This window comes from Peromyscus eremicus, chromosome 3, assembly GCF_949786415.1.
Source record: "Peromyscus eremicus chromosome 3, PerEre_H2_v1, whole genome shotgun sequence".
NCBI classification, from domain to species: Eukaryota; Metazoa; Chordata; class Mammalia; order Rodentia; family Cricetidae; genus Peromyscus; species Peromyscus eremicus.
The window spans coordinates 13,055,733-13,075,658 of NC_081418.1; the positions used below are offsets into that span (position 1 = coordinate 13,055,733).

The 19,926-nt window shown below is 43.2% G+C and overlaps 1 protein-coding gene across 1 annotated transcript; it reads right to left on the minus strand.

Annotated features, from left to right (window-relative positions):
- Positions 1 to 7,539: 7,539 nt before the first annotated feature.
- On the minus strand, positions 7,540 to 18,906 carry Sri (sorcin). Its single transcript, XM_059257294.1, has 8 exons — positions 18,806 to 18,906; positions 17,857 to 17,940; positions 16,083 to 16,152; positions 12,160 to 12,203; positions 11,153 to 11,300; positions 10,856 to 10,969; positions 9,576 to 9,634; positions 7,540 to 7,749 (listed from the first exon to the last, which is right to left on the minus strand). The coding sequence occupies exons 1-8, from the start codon at positions 18,854 to 18,856 to the stop codon at positions 7,723 to 7,725; spliced, it is 597 nt and encodes a 198-aa protein (XP_059113277.1). The 5' UTR covers positions 18,857 to 18,906; the 3' UTR covers positions 7,540 to 7,722.
- Positions 18,907 to 19,926: the final 1,020 nt, after the last annotated feature.

Here is a 19,926-nt window from a genome sequence, read left to right on the forward strand (position 1 = left end):
TAGCATACAAGGACAACTGTACATATGTAAACATTTTTAAAATTTAAAAAGTAACTGTTACACATAAGTGTATTTTGCCAAATGCCTAAAAACAGTCAGTCACAATTCTATCATTGTCTTTCATCATGCGGTCTTCGGAGTGTAAATGGATGATGTCGTAAATATAGTGGTCAATGCTGTAAAAGTATCTTTCTGTAACTGTGATCCCCTTTAAAGCATGTACAACCTGGAGGAGGTTTTATTGAGTAGGAGATCAAAATGCTCATACAAACGTCTGGCCTCTGCATCTTGCCGAAGGTGGGATCTAGATGTATGCTCGTCATGCAGCCTCAGGACCCACTGGAGCTGACAGGTTCTCTGGGAATCTGCCAGCCTGTCTATTCCACATCTAGGACACATGGTTCCTGTCACAGTAGCCACTCAGTACCAGGGCACATCAGCTGATCTTACCTGGAGGCCGAGGAGTGCCCTCCCCTCCACAAAGTGTCTTGCTGAGATTGGTCGGATGCACCAAAGACACAGATCACTGAGTGGGTAGCTTCACCTGGCCAATACCTGAGCCCTTTCTGGCCTGAAATTTGGGTTCCTTAACAGAAGCCTTTCAGCCATTCTTATCTGTGAAAGGAGTGACCTGTTTTCACAACTTTAATGCATTTATCATCACTGGTCATTCTGGCTGACTTTGAACAAGATGGCGGATAGAAGACTCAGCAGGGCATGAAAGATGAAGAGCATCTAAGGCTACATAGAGGCAGTGACGGCAGAGGGAACCGTTAGCCTTCAAGGGAAGGAGCCAGGGGTTTTGAGCCCTATACATTTTGATCTATTAAAAAATGAGTATTCTCTGTGAAATCTTGTCATTTAAAATGAAAAAATTAAAAGCTGTTCTAATGCAGTTTTATCACTCAAAAAGAAAGCCACTCTAGTGAGATGTGAAATTGATAGGCTCAATCATATGGTCTGCTGTGGAATATACTTCTCCCCCTGCTTCCCACTTTTCCTTGCTGTTTTATGTGAGGAATGGAATCATCAGACAAGACCTCAAAAATGTACTCTGCATTTGATTTCTTCCCCAAGTGTCCAGGGACACCATCTGTTTCATCTCTGTGTAGAATTGTCTTAAGTGCCCACACTGAAGGGCCAGATTAGAAGGCAGTGGCAAACTCAGCTTATGTCTTTTGTAATGGTCCACTCCGCTGAAACACTTTGAAGACGTTAGAAAACCAATTTAATAAGACAAAATTATACAGTGAAAACAGCGTTTATCGTGACAGGAAAGGATAGAGTTTGCTGATGACTCCATAAAACAGTCTCAGACAAGCATGGATGAGTTGAGCAATGTCTCCACATAGCTTAAGGTAATGATGGAAGGACAGACGGGCGACAGATGGAATGAAGTGACTTTTGAACAAGATCACGTTAAACGTGCACTGAATGTTTTCTGGTATTGAGTATATAAAAGGCTAATGTAATATAAGGTTTATTTTGACTACAAGAAGAGTTTATAGCTTTGAATGAAAGGTGCCTCATGTAAATATGCTTTGTAGTTTAGATAGTTATGTAAGCCCTGAATTCACAAGTGGCTAGCTGTCTCCTTGCCTGCCTTTCCTCATGCATTATTTTTACCTGAAGTTATTGAAAATTAAAATCATTATCACGTGCCTTTTGAGAGAGATGGTGGCTCTTGCTTGTAATCATCCACATATGAAACTGGATGAAAATGTGTTGCTTAACTTGCAGAGTGATTTTAGAAATACAATAGCTGTAATGTTCTAGTCTGAGTGTCTTATCTCCCATGTTTAAGCATTCTTGGAATTGTTTTTGGGATTAACAGACTTTAGTGTTGATGATTGGTTTCAAGACATATGTATCAGCAGATTCACCAATATTGGCGTTACAGATCATTCCATCTAAGTTAGTGTGACTTCATTCGCTGAGGTAGACAGAACAGACTCAAGGGAGCGATTAAAGCACAGTGATTACTTCTTTTTTTTAATTCCTGTTTTGAAGAACTTTGAAGCTCCATAGTGGTTTCAGTCATGCAACTAATATTCATACTTCCCAGTCTACTGTGGTATCATCATTATGCAGAGAAGGGCAGTAATATGGCCATTGGATGCCCTTTCTCTTTCTAATACTCTTGGCATCAGTAGGACTGCAGATAGCCCAAATGCCTGAGATGTTCCATTCAGCAGGTCATTTCCATCCCCATGTAAAGGAGTGTTTAAGTCTCTCCCCTGTGTGACCCGGGGAGGCCGGCAATAACAGAGAGTCCTTAAGGAACAGACCAACCAGACTAACTCTTCCCAGCCACTTTCCTTAGATGGGAAACCCTACTCCAGAGTCAGCAAGATAGAGAATGACCCCAGTCACGTGCAGTCTGCAGAAAGGAAGAGATGGGTGATGCTTAGATGGTGTGGCATGGCAATTCTCCGTGGCTAAATTTGAACAAAGCCACATCCCCCAGCCCCTCACTTAGATGCTAAATAAGGAATAACCCATCTGTAGGTTTTTTTTTAACAGAAACACGGCCTGGGGTTGGGATGCCTTCAGAGCAGTGTGACCTGGGCACTTTATTTCATTGTACAGTGTCTTTTCCTTGTTTTACAAGGCTTTTAAAATAGTGTTTGCACAGAAGGTCAGTCCAGCATAGAATTTAGGTATGAAAGATTGATGGTGTGTCTAAAAGAAGCCACAGAGATGATAAAATTAAATATTCTCTGCTTTCCCGCAATGTGGGTGGGAGGCTGCTGTGTGTTCTGGGACAGATCCGCATCCTCTGCTCGTCCACCTGCATAGCTGCGTGACTTCGTCCTGTCTGTTGGCCTACCCTGTGCCTTCGGTAGCAACTTCACCTGTTGCCCTTTGCGATTTATTTTTTAATGGTTACCTTTGAGCCAGGGAAAGTGTGTTATTGGCACTTTCTTCTTTCAGGATTTCAGAGTTGTTTGTTCATTTATTCATTTCACCCTGTGATTTTCCATTGTCCTACAGTTCTATCTTAACCTTAAATTGACACAGTACTTTAGATAGGCCCTTGTTTTTCGAGATAATAAATCCCTATCTGAAGGTAAGATTATCTTTACCTTACGTAAATGTAAAGGCAAAGAAAGCTGTTTGGTAGTTTGTAGTCTACAGGAAGAGATTTGACCAAGTTTGGAACTGAAGGGATTAAGGAGAAGACCTGTGTGCATAGCCAGACGGCACCACTGTCACCCAGCCCTCCTCCCCTCAAATGCGTAGTCAAGATGAATGTGTCATTCTTATCCGACCAGCTTTTCAGCTGCCATTTCTGTGGAAGAGGGCTTAATTTGGGGCTTGAGTGCTCGCTTTCCTACTCTGATTTCAGATGCAGGGTGTCTTCTCTGGGTACCAGAGAACTAGGGACTGGGGTGAACCACTTCTCCTTTGTTGTGTTGTGAAGAATTCAGTCGGCAGTTGTGAAAACTGGCCGAGGCAGCGGCCCATCTGTCTGTGTGAGCAGCATGCTGTTAAAATGTCCCTGCCGGTCGCTGTTGGCACTTGCTGTCAGCATATGCTCTGGGGGGCAGGCACTTTCAGCTCTGAGAGTTTTCCTACCACCCCTGCAGGTGCAAAACAAAATTGCCCCCAGACTTGGAAAACAGGAGGTAGTATTTCCATTCCCATTTTGGTCATGGTTTGGTCAGTCCTCAACATGGAGCAGCTCAAGTCAGTAACCAAAAAAATCAAAACACCAGCGTCCATTGTATTTGTGCCCTTCATATCCACGGCCTTAGGAAACAGTATCACTACTATGGGATTTGATGGCTGCTTTTAGAGCCTTCCTACTCCGAACTAGCACCCCATTCAGTGTCTGTGCAGGACTTTTCCTCTTGATTGGAAATGTCCCCTAGCATGCAGGCTAGTGCCTTCTTTGGCTAACGGAAATTGGGAGAACCACAGGAATACAGACTAGGGGAGGTTATCTTTAGTTTCCTTTTCACATGCTAGTTTGATTGTGCACCCTAGAAAGTCACTAAGAAATGGGTCTCAGGGTATAAATCTCAGGAAGGGAATAAGCAACAGTTTTGAGAGATCCTGGGTCATTTAGTCCCAGCATAGGACCACAGTGTACATCCACGTGAAGCATGCAGAACTCAAGATGGCCTTTGGCCATGCTGGAGGGAAGTGCTGGGCGCCAACAGCAGACTTAGGTACTTTGCAGTTTCCTGGAATATTAGTTTTCTGTGTCTCTTACTGTCCAGTGCCGTGTCCCTGTTGCATTGTTCACTGACCTGTATCCTACTGGGAGGGGCTTTGGAAACGGTGGGAGTGTTGATCGCGGGCAGCCATGGAGTCAAACCCAGGCAAAATGTCTTTATTCTGTTTCATTTTACAAAAGGCATACAGTGAGATGAAGCAATCTTATGAAATTCATATCCACAAGGCCATCCGCTCTGTGTTTATGAACAAAGGTTAGTCTCCCCTAAATGTATGAAGACGCATGTATGCATATTCTGCATTCAACTTAGGACATTTCAGGACATGATTTGTTCTGACGGTTGAGTTTTTAAATAATACAAATAGCCCAAATCTTTAAATATAGTGGTGCTAGGTTTTATCAGATAACACAATGCAGAAAGTGTGGAACTGAATTCAGATGCTTAGGAGTGACACAAAGGTTCCTGTTAAATTATACACTTGTATCACTGCCTGATTGAAACCCCATTTTTCCTTTCTAATCCAGCACAATTTCAAACTGTGGTTCTATACCTCCTCTTTTTAATGAGTACAAATAACTCAACATCTTTTTTTTAAAAATGGAAAACTTTTTTTTTTTTTAACACTAACTGCAAAGTGCTTAGTCAAAGGTTCCTTCCAGATACAGAGCAGTTTTGTTTTAACTTGGAAGACTTGCCCCTCCAAACTAGCATTTCCAAATGACCATTTCACACCTAACCAGAGCAGTTCATGTTAGTGGCATTAGGTCTCTGCCAGTGCTTCCCACATTCATAGCCTCTGAGGGTGACGCCCATCTACAGGTAATAGAGGCTACCCCATGGGGACGCGTTAATAGCATCAGTGTGGTTCACTTGGAGTAGCCAGGTACTCCTGTGTATATACTTAGATTCACAGCATTCAAACCTCCTCTCTGCCCCTCCGCTCGCACTTCAGGTTCTTATGCTATTTTAAAACTCCTGGGTTTCGGCAAGCACCAACAGAAATGTAAATGGTGATTGCCTTCCGAGCAAGCGTGGTTTGTTTTATGGCCGTTCAAGTTATAAAGTTGTTCTCATATTGTAGGTAAACAAAATCTTGCTGTTTTTAAAGGTCACTGTAACTCGAGGTTTAACTTTCTGGCACAATTTTATTAGTGTTCACTTCTGAAGCTAATAAGATAAGAGTTTTCTATGTTACTCCCACTGTAACATCAATAAAGTGACTTTCAATAAAAGATTTATGTTCTTTTGATGCACAGCTCTTTCATTTTTTTCTTCCTGGCCAGCATCTGTGAGATGCTGTCGGAAGATTCTGTTCTCATGGTCCCTGAGGAGACAGGGGGAAAACTGGTATTCCATTTGTTGGGCTGTTCCTCTGGTGAGGAAGCAAGGAATTTGTCTTCTGAATTCTTCCCTGCCCTAATGACATTTAACTCTTGATGGAGACTTGCCTTAAACACTGATTATTAAAACCTGAATACCAGAAATACAATTTATAGTACTTGAGGATGTACCCAAAAGCAAATTCAGAACCAAAATCTAAGTAGCACATCTTGGGGTTTATTCACATGACAGGGCAGCTTAAATATGGGTCATCTCCTTGGGTTGGTAAGGGTCAATTTCCTTATTGCTTATACTCACCTAGGAAATGGTCAGTTCTTTAAACTAGAATTTCCTCAAAAGATCTTGGTCAGTTTAAACCGAATAGCAAGTATTAGGACTTCACAGGACAGTCTCAGCCTCCTAGTCCTCTAAGCACCCTTGGTCCTTTTCTGGGCAGCCCCGGCCCAGGTTAAAGCAAAGCTTTGTGGGAGAACAGAAGAAACATCTAAAAGGAAGCCCAGACTTGCCATATAAAGAGAGAGCAGGCCGCTTCACACTCTGCCATGTAACCTGAGCATACGTGCTGACTAAATACAGAGTAAGTTAGGGTCAGTAAACATGGAATGACTAAATATATATAATATGTACATTAACACTATCAGCATACATTTGTGAAATGAGGCTGGAGATGCTTATGAAATGTTTATTTCACCAGTTGATAGATAGTTAATCGTTCACTTGAATGGTCATGTTCACACTGTGCCTGAAACAAGACAGATGCATTGCTAGCGAGAAAAGACTGTTACCATTTTTAGCTAAACTGTAAGAAACAAATACCACAGATGCTTTTATATCAGTATACTTTCACATACTCAGAATTACCCCATGGGGTAAGGATTCTCTTCAAAGATGGCGACACTGAGTGTCATGTCCTTACATAAAATGATCAAGCCACATATATAGCAAGGCATTGCCAGCAAGCCAATTGTTTAAACATTTGAAAAAAAAATTGTGTGTGTGTGTGTGTGTGTGTGTGTGTGTGTGTGTGTGTGTGTGAAACCTGATTATAGAATACTTGAAAATTTAGTAGGAATGGAGATCCTACTCCCAGTGGTCTAAGCCAGGTTAACCATTGATTCATTCATTTCAGTTCCTTTCTTGCGTATGTTCAAAGACATAACACATGACATTTAAAAATAGATGTCAACAATGTTTTAAAACTATGTTTAAACATGTTTAAAAATGATCCTGTTATTACTCTTAGTTATGTGTGTGCACAGCCATTTGTTTTGGGGTATGTGCATTTGAGCACAGGGGAGGAGTAGTTCAGCCACCCAACACGGGTGCTGGGAACTTGAGTCCTGCAGGAGTGGTACATGCTCTCAACTGCTGGGCTGTCCCTTCATCCCTGACATCTGGTTTTGAAATGGAAGCATACACATTATAAAAATGGGTGAGATATAGAAATACATAAAGGAAATTAAAATCATCTAAAACTCCACTGGTCAAAAATAAGCAGCTAATATATTCTTATCTCCCTTTAGTCTTTTTCTGACAATTTTATGCTTATAATATACAAGACTTTTTAAGTATAGTTAACAAAAGTTTGGATGATGACAAAAAAAGGACTTGGTGACAGCATTTTTGCCACTCAAATTATCTACAGGTTTTTAAAGAGGTGGACAGTAGTCACTCAATATCTCTGCCCACTCCTACAAGGCCTTCAGACCCGGTGAGTCCTGAAGCTTATACTCTTTCTAGTATGTGGATTACCATGGGCACTGGTTTGTTTCACACTCCGTGGATCTACATCACTTATATAAGAATACCTGACACAAAACTGTTAACCACATTCCTCAGGGCAAAAACGGATAACAGCCAAGTCTGACTAAAAGATTTCATATGTTGAGAGAAAATATATACTATGCTTTCAACATTTTGCATACTTAAATTTATATAAAGACAGGAACATAAGGCATGGTTAATAATGGCTCAAGGAGGTTCTGACTGGTACAACAGACTTGTTCTTACATAATTGAACTTCAAGAATTTATTATCAAAATTACAAATGAAGCTTCGGTCATATATAAAGCCATAATCCCATTCAACGGTTGTCAGGAGTGTCGGTGGAGATCTGCACACAGCACTGTAGGCCGGGAGGAAGCAAGGGCGGGCTCCAGCTGGAATGTTGAGTGTATTCAGACAGCCTCCTCGTGACTTAGACAGTCATGACACACTGAATGAACTTAAAGAGGAAAGTTAGTGTTACACTACAGACGGCAAAATACTGAGGGCGCCATGGCCACTCTGTGGGCACCTTCCATTTCAGTCCTTGGCATTGTGGGTAAACAGGGGAACAAAAAAATCCCAACTTTCTACGTTATGCATAAATGAATGGTAGGGTGGGAAGGGTCTTCCTGGTAGGGGACTTTCTATTGTAAAGTCCGATGAGTTCCTTACTTTATGGGAAGGAGTAATCACTTCACCAAATAAAGAACTGAAATCCCAAATAATATTTAACAGTGTAGGAACAGTCATAGTCAAAAGTACTTGCCCACGAGAACAAATAACAGGTTTACACTGTCATATCATGTGAAGACTTCCAAACTGATTTCCCCCTACTACTCTAGCAGGAAACTTTTAACACAATCATCCCGTAAAGCCTGCTCTATCAGTGTCAAAGCAATGCACAGAGAGAAAAGCTGATTCTGCTCCAGCAACTCAGAAATGTACATTTAGCAACATCAGCATTTGCTGTCCGTTGCCGTCATGACCCCGAAGACCCACTAGACCAGTGGTTCTCAGTCTTCCTAATGCTGGGACCCTTTAGTACAGTTCCTCACGTTGTGGTGATCTCTGCCTATAAAATTATTTTCATTGCTACTTCATAACTGTAATATTGCTACTGTTATGAATCGTAGTGTAAATATCTGATATGCGGGATATCTGATATGTGACCCCTGTGAAAAGGTTAGACTTCTGAAAGAGGCCGTGACCCACAGGTTGAGAACCACTGCACTAGATCCTGCTTCCCCAACCCCTGCCCAAGCTTATTCTCCAACACTGGTAAGGAGTCCCAGTGCTAATTACTGCAACAATTCTGCTATACCTTTCTCTCTTACTTGAGAGAAAAAGAAACCAAAGATTTGGACATGTAGAAACCTCTCTGGTGGTCCCTTCTGATGCCACAGTCTGTACTTTTTTCCCCTCCCAGGTCATCACTGCAAACGGCTTGTTGTAAATTGTGATTTAAGTTGGTGCCTGCCTTACATTCTCAAGGAACAGCACAGGTATGCAAAGCAGAGCTGGAAGGTACCTCTCAGTGATGTTTGTTTTCTACAGGGTGAGAGCAGAGACATGTCTGCATTTGCAAGACATCTCAAGACACAGCTGACTGAAACCTGTCAACAGCTCTTTGAAAGAGGCCTCATTGTTATGTGGTGTATGTGTGTCTGCAGGCTTGTGTGTCGGGATGCACATGTATGTGGACCCTGAAGGTCAACCTCAAGTGTCACGCTATCCTCAGGTGCTAGCCACCTTTTGAGTGATTCTCCCTGGCCTAGTACTCACGAAGCAGGCTTGGCTGGAGGGTCAGCAAGCACCTCCCCAGTACTGGGATTACAATAGAGTGCTGCCATACACAGCATTTTGCACATGGGTTCTGGGGGTCCTCATGTTTGTCTACCAACCAAGCTATCATTATGATACCTGCTTCACTCAGTCTCAGAGCAACCAGGGAAATCTACTTATACAATGACCCAGTCAATAAAAGCAACAGGCCAGGCCTGAATTTGAAATCATCCTTCTGCCTCCTCCTCAGAAATGTTGGTATTACAGCCATGAGCCACCATGTCCTGTTATGTTTTCTGTTTGTTTGTTTGTTTGTTTGTTTGAGGCAGAGTCTCACAAGTATAGCTCAGGCTGGCCTTGAACTCACAGCAATCCACCTGCCTCAGCCTCTTGAGTGCATGCTTGAGTCACCATGTCCATATTCTTAACAGCTAACTTCAAAAAGGAATCCCATTTATGTACAGTATTTCGTCTACTTAGCTCTTATTTGCTGAGACTTACATCATCGTATGAAAAATTCACCATTCCTTGTTGAGCAGAATCCCGTCTTCGAAAGCTATCTGCAAAACAACACAGTAAAATGTAGTGTTCGCGTTTTTTTCTAAACTCACAACAGCTTCAGTAACACTTAAAATTCTACAACCAGTCAACATAAGGCCAAAGAAAAATAGTCAGCTACAGGAATATTAAAAGATTTAATATAGGGCTGGAGAGATGGCTCAGAGGTTAAGCGCACTGGCTGTTCTTCCAGAGGTCTTGAGTTCAATTCCCAGAAACCACACAGTGGCTCACAACCATCTATAATAAGATCTGGTGCCCTCTTCTGGCATGCAGGCATATATTCAAGCAGAATAATATATACATAATAAATAAATCTTTAAAAAAAAAGATTTAATACATTAACAGTGATATCATGGGCAGAAGGTGGTCCATGGTCGTGGATCTGAGAAAAATGACTGGTCTCAGTAGAAGTAGTTCAGCTTTTAAGGCCCTTAGCTGCAGTGAAAGCATCGGGTTCTAGACACTATAGTTATACACATGCTGCTCAAGCAAGGAAACAGAGGGATACAGTCCCCAATATGACAAACGGGCTGTGACCAAATATCCCACTCATTTTAGCCCCGCTGACCAAAAATGATTAACGTTAATCTTACTCTTTTCAGATGTTCCACAGTTGAAGAGAATTACTCATAACTGCACTCTGTGATTGAAACTGTACAAATGTGGGCTGTGGAATAGCACCACGGTCCAGTGCTTACAATGCATTTGAGCAGTCTGTGACTCCAGCACTACAAACGAAAGCACTTAAAAATATAGACAGCTGCCGGGCGGTGGTGGCGCACGCCTTTAATCCCAGCACTTGGGAGGCAGAGCCAAGTGGATCTCTGTGAGTTCGAGGCCAGCCTGGTCTACAGATCTAGATCCAGGAAAGGCGCAAAGCTACACAGAGAAACCCTGTCTTGAAAAAACCGAACCCCCCCCAAAATATATATATATATATATATATATATATATATATATATATGTATGTATATATATACATATATATATAGACAGTTATATCTGCAGCATTTTAATAAAATGTACTACAATTATTCATTCACCTAAAAAAATTCTGGATAGCGTATTATGCTCTATTTGCTTAATAGCTGTGTTAAGGGTCTACCAACGCACCCCTACAGCCATAAAAAACTGGGCAGAATGGAAGTTCAAGGCATGGAGAAATGAGACATGTCATGAAGAGGGCCTTCTAGGCCCCTGGTAACCGGAAGGGTTCACACCTGTGAGAGCTCTCAGCTTGACGCAGCAGGCGATGTAGTCATCAAAGGTGATCTTCCCACTGGTGCTGTAGCGCTTCGCAATTGAGTTCACAGTTTGGGGGTTCAACCTGAATCCTGGAAGGCAGAAAAATCACCCAGCAAGAGAAGGTTGCAGGCTTGTAAAAACAAAAGAAAACAACAACAACAAAAAAAAAAAACAACAACATTAAAAAGAAACTGTCTTCAAGTAGCACACACTTTTAGGGAAACACCAACACGTTCAGCAGTTAATGGAGCGCTGGAGTTGGTAATACGAACCCATTGTGGTCAAGGCCTTCTGGAGTTCCTGGGGATCCACTGTTCCACTCCTATCGCTGTCAAAACTGATGAAGTGCTGTCTCCAGCCATTCAGCACAGCCCAGAGCTCTTTAAATTCATTGAATCCCATGGTGCCAGACATATCTCTCTGGATTATAATCAAGGACCAGAACTATCTTATTTCATATCTTTAATGATTTCACAAGAGAAAGAAGAAGGGTAAGGGGAATTCAATGTTCTTTCTGTTAAAATGGCAAAGAGACACCCCACATTGTAAAAAAACAAAACAAAACAAAACAAAACTATTCTATATTCTTACTGATATGATATGAAAAATTAATGATAAATGATGTAATAAATGGCCTGTGGCTTTAAAGCTCTGAACCTGATGATATGGCATTGTGAGCCAAGCAAAAAGCAGTTTCCTTACTGGAACTGGGCTGTACTTCCTAGGAGCTCCAGGTCATGGGTCCTGGTATCCCTTGCTAAGCCCTCAGACCCAAGGATTTCACCTGTAGAAGGTGAGCTGAGGTGGAAAGTGCCACGGGTGACACACTGACAAACAGACTAACAACCGGCTGGCATTCCTGTCTACTTTGATGCCGCACTGAACTAACTCTAACACACACTCTCCCACCTATCTCTCTTGAGAAAGGATCTCTTTAGTTCAGGGTAACTTCCAACTCACAGTATGGCCCATGCTGCCCTCAAACTCATAGTGATGCTCCTGCCTCAGCATCCTGAGTGCTGTGATTACAGGCATGAGCCACCACACCTCTGGCTTCCTGTGCAATCTTGAACAACCAGCCTTCCATTTACTAAATTTCCTGCCTGTTTTTCACACCAAATTACATCTTAACGGCTAGTTATTTCACCAAGCTCTTTTGGTGGTTACTTGCTATTCTGTATTCACTTGTTACTCACCCTGAGATGAATTGTTTTAGAAAAATATGGGGTTTTTTTTGCTGTGGAAAAACACTCTGGACAACCATCAAGATAAAGGATACGTCCAACATTGAAACCATAAGGCGACAAGTCTCCAGATTAAAAGCTGTTAAAGAAAGTATATGAATAAGTATAATTTCAAAATTTCATATTACGCTGGAATCATTCAAATTAACTATGAATTTTAAAACATGCTACTCATTTTGCATGCTACTCACTCACCATTTTGTGGCTTACACCAATTTTGTCAGACTGTATTGCAAACATAACCCATTTTCAAAAATTTTACTACATGTATCTGCCCATATTATAGATACCCGTGGGAACCATAACCCCCTTCCCCAATATGCAGTCACCTTGTAAATAAAGTTAGGATCAACTGGCAGCCCCACTGTTACTCTGTTCAGTCATTTCTTTAAGCTGTAGGACTCCATAGGCTCTTTAACATCGATCCCTGATTCTAAGCCTCTCCCCAATCCCTAAGATATGGGATGATCTGAAGAATCTGTAGCAATACTAAGGTCCTGCAGACTGCTAATCTTGGCTGAACAGAACATTGTGTAGATAGAATGCTATAGTTCACAAGCTAGAATTATCTTGGACTACTTGGAGCCTTTAATAGACAATTACCCTAGCTTTTGGATCTGCCCAAATGTCCTACTTCGTAGAAATACTCCTTAAAGTGTATCACTATGCTTTGCAGATCTCTAGTATCTACCAATCCCATAGCCACGAATGTTCTGACAACTGAAAGCTATGGGACCTCACTCTGCTGTAGTCAGTGTGCCAGATCTCCCACTGGAAATGGCAAAGGTCCTGATTCATGACTTCCTTTCCGTCTTTGACTATACAAGTTCACATGGCATCTTCCACAGTGGCACATGTCATTTAAGGTAACTTGAGTCCATGTTCTTGAACCACAGTCCTTCATGTTTGGCTCAGAACAAACTGTTGCTTTATTTCTTTTAAAGCAGACTCTTTATTTTATACTCTCAATGTAGTCTTTACCTTATGGCTGGAGCAGCAGTGTTCTCACATACAGAATGCTGTAAGGTCTCAGAGTAAAGGTCAGAACCCCTACATGTGAGGACATTCATGAATTTCCCCAGTTCACCCACAGCCAGGCAGGATCTTCACAGGGAATTTCTCACTTCCATAATTGAACCAAGCTTCCTCTGGGTCTTTCATATATACTGTTCTATCTGCCTGAATTATGTACATACATACTGTTCTATCTGCCTGAATTATGTGCATATAACATCTCCAAATGGCATCATTGTGGCTGGACTTTCATTTCTTCTCCAGCCTAGGTATCAACTGCGCAGGCACACTCCTGTCTTGACCATGTGCCTGTGGGTTTGATCTCAGCCTCAGAACTTATCTCACCAGGTCCAGCTGTTTCTGTACACCCAGCATAACTGTCCATCAAAAATAGACTGGTTGGCTGAAGGGATAAATGGCCACATGGACTGAATTCTTACCCCTAGACAAGAGCTGTAGATTAGTGTAGAAGTATGCCTCTTTCAGGAAGGCTAAGGGGAAATGTGGATTATTATTTTTTTAATAGGATATTTTGGATTTGACTGATACTTAAAAGTTCTATATTTTAAACCAAATACCAATACGGCTACAGGGCCATGGTTTCCTCATTTTATGTAATTTACTTATTTGGCTTTTTTGAGAGTTTCATGTGGCCCAGGCTGCCTTCACCTCTGTGTAAATGATGACCTTAAAGTCTTGCTCCTCCTGCCTCCTCCTCCCAAGTGCTCAGACTGTAGGCACGGATTACCATGCTCAGCTAATTTCTCTATTCTAAAGGTTTTCCACCAACAGCCAACCGACAAGCAATTGACAGATGCAGGGCCTGCGTACCAGGATACACATGTGAAATAAGCTAGAGCACAGAGCTCCAGTGAATTCGGGGAAGGCAGATAGGTCTTGTTCAATTCTGCTCACTGTATTTTCACCCGGACACAGCTTTATTAATGTGAATCTTTCAACAGAATTTCAAAACCATCCATGTGTCAACTTCCCCCTGCTGCTGCTTCCGTTTGCACTACCACAATGCCTCAGGTATCTTTTCATCCAGAAGAAACAAGGCACCAGGCCTGGAAAAGGAAGGAAGTCTACTCCACCTGTTTCTGTCAAGCATCTTGCAGAGGAACCACCAAATTCAGGGAAAGGAAAAGCAGAATTTCTATTGTGGAGATTGGAACATTCTCCATCAAGTCTCCCACTTGGGATGACTGCTTCTTGTCTGGAGCATCCCACATACCCCCATCCACTCTAGTCTGTGGGCTATGACTTGGAATCTGGGTCCAAAAAGATCGGTGGCTGTATGGTTTCTGTACTGCAGAACTCTTGGCAGCCCAGAAGTTGGGTGGTATCTCATGGCTACTAGAGGGAGCTAAGCTAATTAACTAGATTGCATGGTCCTTGTGTTTCAGGAAATGACTTTCCCCAATGCATTGATCTAAGGCCTTTACAAAATGACTTTCAAGTAAGATTTTTAAAATTTGTTATGACATTTACTTATTTGCTTTGTGTATGTGTAAGGTGTGTGTCAGAGTCAGAGAGAGTCAGAGGAAAGTTTTCAGGAGTTGGTGCAAAAGCAGGGTTTGAACTAGGTCATCAGTCTTGGAGGCAAAGACTAGCTGAGGCATCTCCGCAGCCCTCAAATAGAACTCTAGAGGGAACTGCTCTCTAAGACTGTGCAGTGCACTGTAGTCTGCTCTAAAATCTGATTCATCTCTTCTCCTGAAAGGCTGTAGGCTGATAAGATACCTCACTGAGCAAACTCCATTAGATCTTCCCTGTTTACCTCAAGTGCTTGAGGTTAAAAATTAACAATTTAAGTACAATAGCCACTGCTCAGTTCCCCTTACCTAGAAAGTGCTTCTCTTGTTTAGGACCAAATTAAAATGACAGAAACTTGAAAGGCTCTTCTCTTTTGAATTAATTTCCCAACTAGGAAATAGTAATAGGAAACTCAAGTCACACAAGAAATGGTAACAACAGAAACCTGAGCGTTTTAAAGATGGCCAGTTAGAGAATACAGTACCTCAAACAGCTAAAAGTGCCACTGCAAGTGTTTAGGTATGAACTCCAGTTTGAACATCTTAACTTACAGCTTACTATAAAGTGAATTGATAAAGTCACTTTTATATAAGCTTGATAAAGTTTATATGACTTTACTATAAAGTCATAGCTTGATGTTATGACTCAATTAACACATGGGAAGGAGTCTGAAGGTAGCACACTTGAACTAAGTCACCATTGTTTGTCCTAGACACGTCATGGTCAAGCCTAGATTGTTTAAAAAAGCAGAGTGTGTAAAATGATAAGCCCGGGACAGCATGCAGGATTTTTGCAATGTTTATTTCTATTTGCTACTTGGAGCACAGTACTGAAAAGGCAGGAAGGTGGGACATGTACTGGATGATAGTGCTGCACATCTAGTCTGCGAGGGCTAGCATGAGGTGAAAGCAGACGGGTACTTTGTCCTCGGCGTGAACGTATCTTCTCAGGTGGAAGGAAGAATGGCCCAGGGAAGGTCATGGCCGGCAAGTAGCAGCAAGCCCCGGGCCCAGAGATCAGACTGTGGGACTAGCCACTCTCTCCGTGCCACCGAGTTAGGACAGAATAAGCACTTGGCAAATGGCCAGTGGTACATGTTAGCACTTATCATTAACGATACCTGACCTGGGGGATTCCATTTCAGCACCCTAACTTGTCCTCTGTGAGAGAGGCCACCCAAACTGTCTCACCAGTTTGAATGGTTCTGTACACAGGGAACCCAAATTCAAGAAATCCATTAACCCGTCTGGCAGACTGGTGACCTGGGCACTATGCTCAGTTAACAGTTAAAACACAACAGCGTGGTGGATCAGAAAAGTTTGATTTCTTGAAAGGAACAATCACAGCTAACAGTTAAAGTACAGAGAACAAGGGTATTATTAGAAAGATTCTAAGACCATGAACTTACGTTTGTATCCTCCAGCAATGCCAGACTGTGTTAGACATCTCTGTAGCTCGTCAGCATCAATTTGCCCATCCTTATAAAACAAACAAAAACCAGGAGGAGGAAATCACGATGGTGGTCTGTACTTTCAAGTCCTTAAGTGACAAGGACAGAGAAAATAATTCTCTCTAGCATTTTTTTAAAGGGATGCCTTTCAAAATTGGGCACACTTCTCCTTACCCTAATTCCAAAAAGAATTTGATGATGAGAAAATATTTGTCATGGCAAACAGTCTCCACTCAGTTTGAGCCAAGAAACTATCAAAACTAATCATTTTAAAGTATAATTAGTTATGGAATTGTTTCAAAACATATCCCCCAATCCCTTTCTCAGAAAGAGAGGGACAGAGAGCAGGGTGTACAGTGTACAGCAGACCTAGCAGGCATTAGTAAATACAAGGCCTTGCATTCCAAGGAGAAAGAATGCTCTTGGATCAATGTCTGACTAGGAGACAGTGTTTTCTGAGCACAATTATATGTAGAAAATACAGGGTAGGCTCCCGGACCTTCTTATTGGCTGAGGTCAAAACATTCTTAAATAAAATATATAACTCCAAGTTGGTGAGATCCATCAAGTTATAAACGAGGAACAATAATTGGAAATTATTAATGACGAATGTGTGGAATAGAGGCCAGAGCTGCTGAAAGCCAAGCAGGTGGGGTCACTTACATGCCAGAGACACCAGCAATCTAAGAAAGCTAGTCCTGAGGTGTGCTATGTCTTGTGACACAGATCAATAACAGATTAAGTAGATACTCGAGAGGAAAGTCTTCCAGTCTTCGACTCAATTTTCCATTCAAATTCTTAAAGCTGTTTCTTAGAGTACCACTTTCAAAGGTGGCCTGAGGGTTTTGCTTAGCATATTCTACAGCATTTTTTTTTTCCAGATCTTGATTTCATTCTTTCTGGCTCTTGTGGTTAAACAAGTCTAAGGTGAATAAGCAGGAATAAACATTCCCCTCTGGACATGTCTGGATTACGGATTACGTCAACAGTACATTCACCAAACACAGAGTGACCTTGCAAGCTGGGCAAGTGTCCTTCCTCACAGCAGCCACGGACTGTCACACAACCCTAAGGGAAGGAAGTGGGACTTAGGACTTGTGACTACCTGACGTGAATTCTTTCTCCGGGTCAGCAGGCCATAATACCTAATAAGGACACAGAAAAGCCAGCGGGGTAAGACCATCCACAGCAGGGATAGAGGTTACCTTCCAAACACAGACAGTAACTCTCCTGCTAGGAAGCTCTTTTCAGTTCTTCTCTACCTCCTAAGGGGGTAAATGACTATAAACTCAACTGAAAGTCGGTGTCTATTATAATTGGGCTACAGCATTACTAACACATGTCTTTAGGTTGGACAAACAGAGGTTTTATTTTCAGAACTTCTGAATTTCGTCTCTGGAAGCAACCCTTGGTCTATCCTGATAACACAGTTCTAAAGGCATCTTTCTACTTTGTAGATCTTCAAAGTATATTTATAACCCCCCTTTGGTTCAATCGAACCCCTAGTTCAATCACAAGTTTAGTTTTGAACTGATCTAGCACGAATACAGGTATTCTCTGTCCACCTTTGTTCAGGAGTAAAATAAGAATGTTTTAGTTTTCCTTTCTGTTTTCCTTCTTTTGCCCAGGCAAAGGGACTCATTTCCAGAGCGAAGTTTGTTTAGCTGCCACTGCACTACACGATAACAAAAAAAGATAGTAACAGTTCTTCGTATTAAAAGGACGGGCTAACCTGTCCAGCCACAGCAGCGAAGTAACCGTAGAGCGGATCCTGAGTTTGTCCGGGGAACGCAGGCCCTCCAGGAGCCCCTCCATACTGTTTAAGGGAAATGCAAAAGCATCAGAACAGAATCCAGTTTATTCCTTCACCATGCAAGACTTTTTTTGCACAAACCAGAGGTAATTGCTGCCTGTCTGCCCTTCTCAGGATCGCCCGCCCTACGACCTCACACACCCTGCTCCATTGACACTTAAAAGCTGGCAACTTGGTCCAAAATAAGTCTCCACGAAAGTGATGCCACTGTACGCGAAGCTACTCAAAATCTCTATTAACTAGGGGGTGGCAGAGGTAACCGAAGCAAGCAATTTAGCAGAAAGGCTTGGGACTATTTTCCTGTTGCTTCAAACAGCTTCTACGGTGTTTTAAAAGCTCTTCAAGTACTAGGTAAGGCTGGAATTGGTACAGGGCTGACAGGTGTGGCCTGGGAAGGAGGATAGCCCCGCTGTATCTCAACTAGGGTCCTTCTGTCTCTGACAGTACATCCCTGTGTGGTGGCCTTCCTCTGGGACTCCAGTTCATTTCTCCGGATTTTTTGGTCTCTCTGTCACTTTCTTTTCAAGAGAGTGACCAGAGGACCATTCTAGATCAAGATGGCTGTTGTTGCTTTGGGGGCATTCGAGAGCAGGAAGTGAACACACAGCTCGCACTATCTCATGCCACATTTCCAAATCACCGAGGGGGCTTCCCGGGTCGCAGCCCACCCACCCGTTAGCCCGTGAGAGCCCCTAGGAAGACAGGGGGCAGAAGAATGGAGTGGGGCGGAGGCTGGACATGAGGGGCCAGGCAAGCGCGCAGGGAGCATCTGGACCGGGGATCCTCCCGCGGCGCCTCCTCCCGCGCGTCCGTGGCGCCCTCTCGCCCCGGGAGCAGCGAGGCTGCGGTACCTGCGCTTTGAACTTACCCCGCCTGGGTAGTACCCGCCGCCGGCGCCAGGGTGCCCGGGGTACGCCATGGTGCAGACTGCGCCTCCGCCCTGCACGTCCGCTGCTCCGCCTGCCCGGAGCCGCCCCGGGCCGCCCCGGAGCGCACCACGCCGCCCCACGGGGGACGACGCCCGCCGCCACCCATCCCTGGCCGCCCCGCGCCACCCTGCGCACCGCCCGCTCTCTATTCCCTCTGTGCTGTGCCGGTGCCCACCGCGACCCTCGGGCGGGCGGTGACCCGGGGCCCCAGACGCGCTTCACACCAGGTCCCGTTCACCCTCCCCGCCTAGTGGCACATTCCAACATCCACGCACCGCCCCGGGATTGTTTTTTCTTTTTCTTCCTTCTTCCTACTGTGCTATTTTGTGGCACGTTAGTTATTTTACACCGGTTGTTGGACAGGGTGGGTGCTATTGTAGGGAAGAGGCTGAATAACAACTCCAATGGGTGAAGGAGACACTTTAAAATCAAAATAGAAAAACACCTTTGAAAACCGGATGACACTTCAGGACTCTGCAAGGGGGGCGTTTAGCTGTGAATGAGGGTGGCCTGTTTCTTTGCCAGCTGTTAAGTTGGGTGTAGCTGGTGCGATTACTAAGTGGGTGGGGTGGGGTAGGAGAAGGGGGCATTTTCTGGGCAGGACAGCCTCGCCCAGATCATTTGTAGAAAACCGAGCTGATGTATTTTCTGGATGATTCAAATAGAAACAACTTTTCTGGGGAGCATTACTGAAAGGATTGTTCGGAAGATGTTTCACACGGCTTTCTTCTCCACTTTTTAGTATAATTGAAGCAAGAGAAAATCCTTTGCTCGCTTTGACTGTTGAGGACTAGACAGTGAGTTTCTGTGTTCATTCTTACTCTTTTCCTCTGTGGACCGGGCTCTCGGGCTAGCCCAGAACTCGTGGCCTTGGCCTCCAGCTGTCTTTTCTCATTTTGACATTTTGAGAAACACTTCGATGGACAAGATTGACCATAGTGTGAGACCATGGCTTGAACCACTGGATGGCTTATCGACACTTCTCTCAAGTCCCCCTTTGGGATACATAAACTCCAAAAACAGAAGTTCTGAATAGTGAGGAAAATTCTCAGTCCTTATT